The sequence below is a fragment of the Eupeodes corollae genome, chromosome 1 (genome assembly GCF_945859685.1).
Source record: "Eupeodes corollae chromosome 1, idEupCoro1.1, whole genome shotgun sequence".
NCBI lineage: Eukaryota > Metazoa > Arthropoda > Insecta > Diptera > Syrphidae > Eupeodes > Eupeodes corollae.
Window position 1 is genome coordinate 200772883 of NC_079147.1, and position 11047 is coordinate 200783929.

Below are 11047 nucleotides of genomic sequence, written 5' to 3' on the forward strand. Positions count from 1 at the left end.
CTATCTATCTATCTATCTATCTATCTATCTATCTATCTATCTATCTATCTATCTATCTATCTATCTATCTATCTATCTATCCATCTATCTATCTATCTATCTATCTATCTATCTATCTATCTATCTATCTATCTATCTATCTATCTTTATATCTATCTATCTATCTATCTATCTATCTATCTGCCTATCTGTCTGTCTGTCTAATTATCTATGTATGTACCTATATATGAATATATGGATCTATATACATATGTATCTGTCAACTGTAATTTTTCAACTGTTATCTGTCATCTTCTGTAAGCTATTGTCATTGTTACTGTTTGTTCATCAATTTTTCATGTTCTTGGAGTGTTGTTTTAATGTCCAACACATTTTTTGAGTATGTAAAAACCTGCTCGTTTTTAAATGCTATGTCAAAATTTCAAAACTACTAGTGAAGAACTTTCAAAGATTAACTGTAAGAAACAAACTTACATTTACATTTGTATTTTCATATATTTATGTATATTTAGATATTGTAACCTTTTTTATTGCTTGCTATTTTTGGTATTTGACATTTGACAAGTAAAAATACGCCATTACTAAAAACAACAATACACCCTTAAGCAAGAAAATATATTTATCGCCAAAATCTTGTGACTTTACACTTTTGGACTTTGTTTTTGAGCCAATTTAATTTTTTTAGGTTAAAGTTATCGAAGAAGTACAGCCGCAAATGTGCAATTGGTAATAATGTAAATATCAATTTATTTCTATTTAAAGATACTCGTGTCTTTAATATCAAAGTAATCTTATTAGAACACCCTGTATTTGCACAGCACAAATATGACCAATTTTTCTTTGCCATCTACCTGAGAGCTTATTTGACTATTTATTATTGTCGATCGAAATGATTTCTTTTTGTTAAAATAATTGCATTTTTATGAATTTTACCCTATTCTTTACTATCGCTATTTCTCTCACTGTAAGCTTTTTTCAAACTTTCTCACTTTTCTCTTCTATTGTATGAATGAAAAAGGTGTATAAGCATGCATTGAGCAGAACATGCTTTCTTCCGCTAACACATTAAAACAAATTTGTAAACAAAACTAAAGCTTTTCCTCTTCGCAAAGGGCATGCACACAACGCAGTCTCTTATTTCTGCAAACAACGTTCTCCAGTTTCCATATCAGAAACAGAATCACCCAAACTGACTAAAATGAAAAAAGCTCTTTAATGTCTCTGCCCCAAGAAGAGGTTTAAATTTATTAGGGTAACACTTGAACATCTGCACTAAAAAGCTTTTCTCTGACTTTGGCTGGCTGCTGTCCTGTTCATATTCGTATAACAGTCGAACCGTCCAAAACCATTGCATGGGCAAAAGCAATGAGCAAAGGCAAAGGCATGGCATAAGTCTGCAGTTTTATGTCATCCACTAAACGATTTAGTCCCTAAAAATATATAAAACACTTCAGAACTCGAAATCCCTAGTACCTTCCTAAATAAAAAGAAAATTCCATAATAAAATCTATTTAAAAAAGAAATCAGTGAATAAAAGTGAAAATCCTCAGTAAACTTATTCACAAATATGTGCCTTGTTTATAATAAGTTGTTTTATAAAAAGAAGTGAAAAAACACGGAAGTTTGCTTATGTATCTTTGAGATACAAACCGTCAACAGAACTAAATGAAAATCAATAATTTTCGTCAAAAGAATATTATACCTACCTACCTACCATAACCTACTCTTGGCACAATCAAACATTTTTTTAAGGCGAAGGATATTTTTCAATGCCATCACCATCACCATCACACTTCTCTGAATTGGTATGAGGTGCATTGCGTATTTCAAGCCGTTACGACACATCTGAAAATTGAACTTGAAGGTTTTTTTTTCAATTATAAACATACCTATAACAACTTCCTCTGTCGTCGTCGTCGTCACCGATGCCGCCTATTGCAACTATGAGGACCGTTTTTAATGGAAGCGTGTGTTTGCGGCGCAAATGAAAGGTGTCACCTTTGGATATTGAATTTTTCCTGACCCATTGACCAATCTACGGTCACTCGACTGGAACCCAGAGAATCATCAACATGGTAGACTTAAATATGCCCCCAACACCCCCTATGGGGGAGAGCTCCAAAATCAAAAGCCTAATGGGGCGCACACCTGGAATATTGAAGTCGAAATTCCTCACCGTTCTGGGCAATAGCAACGAGCTGCTCAATGGGATTTCAAATAGAGTATGTATTGGTTATGGGGGCCATGAAAGAGCAGCAAAAAGAGGGTGGGTGTGTGGTTTCAGGGTAGGAATGTTGTCTGTAAAGATTACATCGCCTATTACGGGATGTCATGCATTATGATACTCTAGGTGGTGAAGCTTTTGTGCAAACTCATTAAATGCATGTACGGCACGACTATGTAGGCACATAGTTTTCTTTTTTATAGGTACTTGCTTACCTATTTCCTGTATGTAGATTGTAGTGCACAAGCCTTTGTCAGGGGGTTCACATTACGTATACGTTTTTGTTCTGTTCTCTCCTGACGTTGGGTTTTGTTTGTTTGTTTTTAACATGTTTTGTTTTAATAAGAAAAATTTAATTTATAAAATAGGAAAATTTAATCAAACTGATGCGATGGTAGGTATATCGTGTAGGTATGGTGTGCGGTTTATTTTAGATCGATTTAATTATTGCATGTTTACAATGATAGTTTGACAGGGCTGGCTACCCCACCATAAAAAGAGGTTTGAAAAGTCTGCGAAGAGAAATATTGCACTATAGGGAAATTACCTGGCCAGAGATACATAGCTATTCACATACAGCTACTACATATGTTGTAGCATGTAGTAGCTGTATGTTTTTTAACATCCGTCCGTCTGTTTGATGTATGGCATGAAGTTGCATGTATAAATTAAAGGCCTCTTAATTGAATAGCATGCACCAAAGACTTGAGAGTGAAATAAATTGTACCTCTTTGTGGCCTCTATCTTTAGACATAAGACATTCAAAAGTCAAAACATGTAGATCATCCTTTTTAGAAATATAAATCAACAATCCTTAAATAAAAGGTTAGTGCCTATTGTAGTTTTGTAAAGTTTTATTTTTAACATTCAGAAAAGAATATGGTTTTATAAAATATGTAATAGATTACGACGAACAAACTGAAGCACTTAGTTGAAAAATGGTCGGTACAGTTGAGCTTAGATCACACGGCTAATTTACAAATCATCTGAACCAAGAACTTTGTTAACGAAAAATCACATACACTAACGATTTGTATATCATTTATGTGTAGCATACACCAGTAGAGGCTATTGCTCATATCTGGCCAAGAGTGTACACAAAGAAAACTGTTGTCTAACAAATGGTGAGGTTTAGCTAGTGATTTGGGTGGCAAAATGATCAAAATCAGTCATGGGAAAGATAAGATATTTAATCTTAAAGTTAGTTTTTCCCAAACTAACTGCTTATTAAGAAATGAAAAGGGTACGAAATTATTGTGTTATCCATTAATAATGAAGCTTATGTACTATTCTCCAGTTTGCAATTTGCGAGATATTAGGATTTTAGTTCCTTAAAAACGTAATTTTGATTGCTGCCTTTTGTTTTAAAATATCTTTTAAAAATCAATGACATACACACATAGTTATACTGTCTTTGGCACAAAGACAAAGCATCTTCGAAGGCTTAACTTGATTTATATTTTAATGTTAATGAACGACATTTTTATGGACATTTTACTTTTCTATACATAATTTTCGTTGATATGGAAAAACTGTCTGAAAATAACGCCTAAAGACAAAAAATCTTCTTTTTAAATAGTGTTATGTCCATAGACATAAAAGTGAATGCAATAGATCCATATAGAATAGGTTTCAACCCAAGGTTAATGAAAATGGCATTTGACGTTTATATCACGCTACTGTGAAGAGTGACTTCACTTAGCTTTAGATAACACAAGACATCATCTAGAACACAACCCAAAAGTTGATAAACGACAATATTGTCATAATTTTTATTAGTTTAAAAATACATAAATCATAATTAATAAAAATACATTAATCGATTTTTTATGGTCCTTGTTGTTGTCAGGACATCGAGTTTTTCTTGGTTTTCTTGATAAAATTGCAATTTTGCAATCAATTTTAGGTTATTTTTTTCGTGCTCTTGCCTTACCTGCGACTTTGGCAAGGCTTTTGTTTTGCTGAAAATATTTAATTGCATTTTTCATAATTGCTTTACAATCACTAATCTTTTTTAATACTTGGTTTAGTGATAGGTTTTTCTTTTTCTTTGCAATAATCTCTTCGCGTTCCTCAGAAGTGCAGCTTTTTGCTTTTTCAAAGGTTATGACCCTCTTAACACAATGTAATTAAATCAAAACAAATTCAAAATCAATACAAAAATTTCAATTTACATATCAGATTTATAGCAAATTTGTATTTTAAAAATGATTGAAATTTTTGGTCTTCACCAATTTTCCAGGTGGATTTTATTTATTAATTTTGTTAATAACCACTGCACATCATTACCTATGGCAAAATTTGATGTGATATTAAGTAAGTGGAATAGGCTTAGTTATATCTTTAAAGCTGTCCATACGAACATATGTATCAATAAGAATGGAATAACACCTTTAAGGAAAATTAAAGTTTAATATTGATTTGTTTATGAACAACAATGGAATGTGCTCCATATGTCCTTGCATAAAAATGTCTTGTATTGGTACCATCTCAAACAACATAAGTCGCTCAAATAAATTTACTTCGTATTATGTAATGTAATACACAACATTTTTTTTATTTAACCTCAAATTTGAAAAATTACCTTTTCATGCTTTATTACTTTTAATTGCTGGCGAATGGGTTTTTAATGTTCAACACGTATTGTTTCATTTTTCGCAATGGGCTGGTTCCAATTATGGCAACTTTATTAGAATGTTCAATATATTAAACATGTTCAAGCAACATATGAGCCTTCATTTGCAGTCAACAGCACAAATTTAGACCAAGGCAATTAGTTAGTTGATCGAGTGTCATAAACTTTAAACTCTGAACTGTTTGATTCTTAGCTTAACCTCTACTTTCAGGTGATCTTTCTAACATTTAAAAAACATAACTGTCTACAAAAAACTTCTCAGGCAATCTAGAAGTCCATCTAGACTTGTATTTTGTATTTTAAATAAATATAACTTATTCCTATTACAATTTGACAAGAAAACCTTTTACATAAAACATTTAATGGAACTATTCACACAAAAAAACAGAGAAATAAAGTTCAGCTTTTAGTTAGTTGAAAAATCATGAATGTTATTTTGGCATAAGTGGACTTGACTTTATAGTTAGGAAGCTTTTTCTTGACTAACTTTCCAGTTTTTTTTGGCAGCTGGCCAATCAGACACTAGAAACTTGCCTTACTTTCAAGTCCCTTATGAAGAAGTTCTAACTTGTCAAAATTCAAAAGGTCACAGCTTAAAAGTAAGAACTGCTTAGATAGCAAGCTATTCAAAATTAAACTTCTTAATGACAAACCTTTTTGAAATCAAATGACTAAAATTTTACAATACAACGTCAATAAGAAATCTACACCTTCTTGCTTTATGATTGTTTTTCATCGACAAAGACGATTTATTTGTTTCATAGCCTAAATGTTCAAATAACAGATATATATTTTTAAATGTCTTTTATAGTTTTGTAAAATTCAAAGTCGGCTTAAAATGTATCTTTTAGAGGATAGGGGCTTCTTTGCCACAAAAGTGTCGTTTTGAACTAAAAACATACAACTTAATTATATTGTTCTAAGGAAAAATGTAAGGTAACAAACTTAAACAAAATAATCGTACAAAATTAACAAATTGAAGAATATGGCAATTTAAGAACGGTTCACATTCCGCGGCACAAATACGTACCTTGTTCTTTTTACTTTAATAGATCTTGATATAATTGCTGATTGTTTTTCTTAGAATTTTTAAGCTACTTCAAGAATAAGTCGTATGTTTTGACACTTGCTCATTCCTTGCCTTCTTCGGTTTCTCTCCAATTTTGTATAAAGTTTGACATTTTTCCTATAAGCCATATAAGAATATACTCTTCACTTCTTCTGTGGATGCCTAAGTCTAGTTAAAAGAAGAAAGACAACATTAGAAAACGTATCAGACGAAAGTCTCTTCTTAAGTACTGAAAGAAATTCTGAAATTCTCTTGAAAGTCAGGGCTGTTCGGGATTCGCACAACCTAAATCTGCACCTATCCAAACCTTTACCTAAACAAATCTTTATATGTTTTGAGGAGCACAATGGATCCATAGAGATCCGATTGTGATGATTTTTTAACACTGCTGAGTTTGTAGCCTTTTAACCTTAACCTTTGAATTTTTAAAGAATCTATCTGAAATCAGAATTAATATTAAAAAGCCCTGGAAAAAAATCACACCACTGGAAAATTTCATTAATACAAATGTTTATATTGGTATTGCCTTTCTTTTAATTTAATGGTCTAAGATTTGTATTTAATTTCTAATGGCCATAGTATAAATTTTCATACATAAATCGAAATCAATATTTCAAGCACAAACACCTTTTTACAGCAGAGAAAAATTCAAATAATTTTTCAGATTCTTGTATCGTAAATATAATTCTCAATGCCACCACTTCCACGTTTCCACGTGGCTAAAATTTAATAAAAATTCAAACGTAAGCGAAACTAAATGATGATGACAGAGCGATTTATGTTTCAATATTCCACTTTCTGTAAACCGCAAATCCTGCTTAGCTAAACATAAAAATATATTGGTCCCTTTTTAATAGTTTTTTTTTGCTTTAAATTTAATTTTATTTATAGCTGACACTTAGTATAAGCTCCAGTGATTCAGATTACTGTGACGATGATGAGGAAGAAGTTCCGCAATGTAAGTACCAGCACGGCACCATATCCGCTTCTATGTTTATCCTTTATATTCAAATCACAAAAAAAAAAACATAAATTCACAGATGACGAGACAATAGATTATACAAAAATCGATTTTGAATCAAGAAGAGTTAAGGCAAGACGTGCTCATGAAGAAATAATATCTGGCAGATATCGTCATCCCAATTGGGAACCAAGTAAGTTATACTTTCAATTATAAAATTGTATTTGCATAGAATGAAATACAGTTTAAAAAAACATATTGAAATATCCTTGTTCGAGTTTAGAGGCTAGATTGGATACAGGTACTGCAGCTGCCCAGACAAAACCCTCATCATCATCATCAAGTTCAAGTGAAGGTTCTATGGATGGTGGGGGTGGTGGTAGATGTGGTGGGCCAAGGGGTGGTGTTAGCCAGAAATATCGTAGAGATTCCATAGGTTCGAAATCCACCCACGACGATGACATTGACTTTGACATAGACATAGAAAACGACTTGAAAAAAATCAATGAATTGCTGAGCACACCACCAGCAATTGATGTCGAATCTACACCCCTTTCGCCACCACTCCACCATCATCAACAGCAATCGCCACTGCAGCCTGCAACCACGGATGTTATACAAAACGATGGAAAGCTAAAAGTTGCTGGCAATTCTCCAAATCAAGTACCCAGCAAAACCTCAAACAGCAGTACATTGACCAGCCTTCATGACCCGGTTCAAGCGAGCCCGAGCCTGGAGTCAACAGACTGGAAGAACTACATTCGTTCCGAGTCTCAGAATTCGGTGCCATCGTGGGCGTCCTCGATAAGTTTGGACGAACGCGACCATAGATCTGACGATCCGACAAAAGAATTTATGAGGAAATTCGTTGACATTATGTTCACAAATCCGTCGACAATTGTATTGGAACTCAAGTCGGAATTTGGACAAATGGCCAGACAGGAAACTGGCCGATTGTGGTTTTGTCGCTATGTTATGGCCCAGAAACTGAAATCGAAACGGGTGGATGAGATAACATTTTATTCGTTGGTGCAGAATTTTGCAATAATTCTGTTCGAGAGCACCGAGAGTGAAGACTATACGCCAGCGGCGAGCGTTATGAATATGTGCTTTACATTTTATCATGAAAGTGAGTTTACATATTTTTTTATAGATTTTCATATTATTCACATTGTTTTTTGAATTTTTTGTTTAGTCGAAGTTCCTGGCTGTGAGCCTTACAGGGAATACCTTTTTACTTACCTTCGACAACAACCTATTTGGCATACACTTCGATTCTGGAATGCTGCCTTTTATGATGCCCTACAAAGTAAACGGGAACAGCAAATGACAGTTTCTCAGAAGAAACGAGGCAAAAAGAATCCCAATAATCCGTGGCAATCACTATCACGGGGACAAAGCGAAGGAGAGGAAGAACATTCCGATTCGTCTAGTTCGTCATCACATCATAGTTTTGCTGCTAGTGGTGTAAATGACTTGACCGATAATCAAAAATTCCAACAACATGTTGCCTTCCAACAATTGGGGTGAGTTTTTAAAGAATAATATAAAATGTCTGAGAAATTTTTAAGTTTGTTTTGAAATTCTGTCTTGTGTCCTAAGTTTGTTTTTTGTTTACATTTTCCGGACCATTATTCATTGAGAATTCCAGAGTTGGTCAGTGAATCTTTAATTTTTTGAATATAAAAAATGCGATTATTTTTCCTATCGTTTATTTTTCTATCAGAAACTTTAATTAAAAACCAATTAATTCGAATTTTTAATAAATTATTTACTAAAATATATATTTTTAGCCTTACTTTTATTTTTCTTCTTTGCCTTGTGATATTAATTCATGTTCTTTTTTTAATTTTTGCAAAACCCTTGATTGAATTTTGAATAGAAACTAAAAATTTTTATTTGTAGAACTTTCACTTGTAACATGCACTCGCTTGGTATTAGCAAAGATTTGTGTCTAGAATTTCTAATGAAACAAAATGCAACTGTTCGACTACCAAGAGGTAACGAAAATTAATTCCGCATTTCAAAAAAAACTTACTTATTTAACGTGTCTTATTTAGAAAAAGTGCAACTAATACGCGATAATATCAACCGAATGTATCATGAAACCGATCTTTGGGGTGCAAAAGAATCGTGAAGATATTTAAAAAATCAAAAAATCCCACACAACAACAAAAACTTTTCTATGCGTTTTTCAATATTTCACTTTTGAAAAACATACATTCGTTAAAATCTTTATCAAAAGAGACTCAATCTGTATTTTTAAGATAATAATTAAATTAAAAATTGAACAATGTTTATACTAAGAAAACAAAAAAAAAAAAACAAAATCTCTTATTCTTAACAAATACAAAAAAAACTAACTATTTTTCTCTCTTTTTGTTGTTGATGAAAAAAAAAATCATGTGTTAGTTTATAGTACTTCAAAATGCAAAAATAATAACAATAAACTTTATAAATACCGCACTTTTTAAAATCGGAAGTTTTTCGGTACAAATTGTGATACGATTTATTTATTTGTGATTTAAAATTACATTTTAGAAAAAAATAGATATTTAAATCTAAGAATATTAATTAGTGTAAGTTAACAAATTTAATAAACAAATGAAATGATGTTTAAAAAAAATGCAATATTTAGCAAAAGAATAAATAGAACAGAGTATTTTATCTAATATATTTTAAGTATGAGCATTGAGCAATCAAGCAAAGCATATATGAGCAAGAAACACTATTTTTGATGGAATACAAGCTTTATTTTTTAATGTATATACGAAACATAATAATTAACAAATTTAATAGACAATTTAAATATTTAATCCTTTAAATCCGCCATGAAGAAAAAAAAACAAAACTTACAGAAAAACAATCAAAGGGATTGTAAGATGAGAGTGAACACTAAAAGTGCGCCTTTTAATTTTGTACAAAAATTAATGTAGATTGTATTTAGATAGAAATAAATGTATTGCCTAATGAAAAATGTTCAGATTGATGGAATTTGTTTATACATATATTTTTTAAAGTGAGTGAGTATTGGACAGAGTTTTGTAAAAACATTTTTAGTTATTTTGTAATCCTCAAGATCATTTTTCATTTGTTTATTTTTCTTAGTTTAATAACTTAATTTTGTTTTAAATACTGCTGTTTACTGATTATAGAAAAGTTAAGTCTTGACATACTTAAAATCTCTAACATATTGAATGACGGTTAAAAAAATATTTGCATGAATGTTCATATTCTGTTGTAAGTTGGTGGAAAGTGAGTGTCCATACATTAATTGACGTAAGAAATAAATTTTAAAATTAGGTTCCCTAAATAAAGGTCAAAATCAATTAATTCAAATTCAAAGTTCATTTTATTAACTTGATTTTTTTGGTTTTACAAAATTTACACAGTTTACAATATTTACATAAAATAAGACAGTGATCAGAGGCCGTCTGTCAGGATGACAATTTTATTTTAAATTTAGTTTTTATAATTATGAAAACGTTTCTTGAATAATTTGTTCGCGTTAATTGATACTTAATTTGCAGTCATTTGTAATGTCTATTAGTTTATTTGTTCTCCAAGTCGAATTTTGTAGAAGTTTGTATAATTATTTTTGTAAGCTAATTATATTTTAGTATAAATATATTTAGATTATGATTGCTGAAATCAGCTAGTTCAATCTATTTTTTCATATTGTTTCATTTTATATTGTGCTACTTTTGTTAGAATTCTTTTGCTACTCCATGAGACGATTTTCAATACATAAACAAAATGGCATAGCCCTAGCCTTGTAAAATAATCCTTTGTTATCTGAATATAAAAAGTTCCCTGCTACTTTTTATATATGAGTGGACAATGTTTGATAATGTGAAGATATGATCTGAAATCGGATCACCTGCTGGGTCAAAGAATGATGTACGAGTATTTAAATTTCGATCAGTTAAAAATATTGTAAAAGCTCCTGCTATTACTGGTAATGATAGAAGTAAATATAACTTAAATTTCACTCAGAACTTCCCTTTCTGCTACTAAAAACAAACATATATGTAAGCCTTTTAACTGAAAAAGCAAGGTTTAACAAAAGACAATTTGTGACATATTAAATAAGCATTTACATGAATCGCAATTGTCATTCAAATCGAACAGCAAAATAGGACTGAATGTATTTTAAGT

At 31.3% G+C, this 11047-nt stretch overlaps 1 protein-coding gene across 1 annotated transcript; it reads left to right on the forward strand.

Moving 5' to 3' along the window:
* The first annotated feature begins 1328 nt into the window (after window positions 1-1328).
* Window positions 1329-9870, forward strand: LOC129943383 (uncharacterized protein KIAA0513). Its single transcript, XM_056052787.1, has 7 exons — window positions 1329-2222; window positions 6820-6886; window positions 6969-7082; window positions 7173-8018; window positions 8085-8415; window positions 8795-8889; window positions 8950-9870. Exons 1-7 carry the CDS (start codon window positions 2073-2075, stop codon window positions 9024-9026), a joined length of 1680 nt encoding a protein of 559 aa, XP_055908762.1. The 5' UTR covers window positions 1329-2072; the 3' UTR covers window positions 9027-9870.
* Window positions 9871-11047: the final 1177 nt, after the last annotated feature.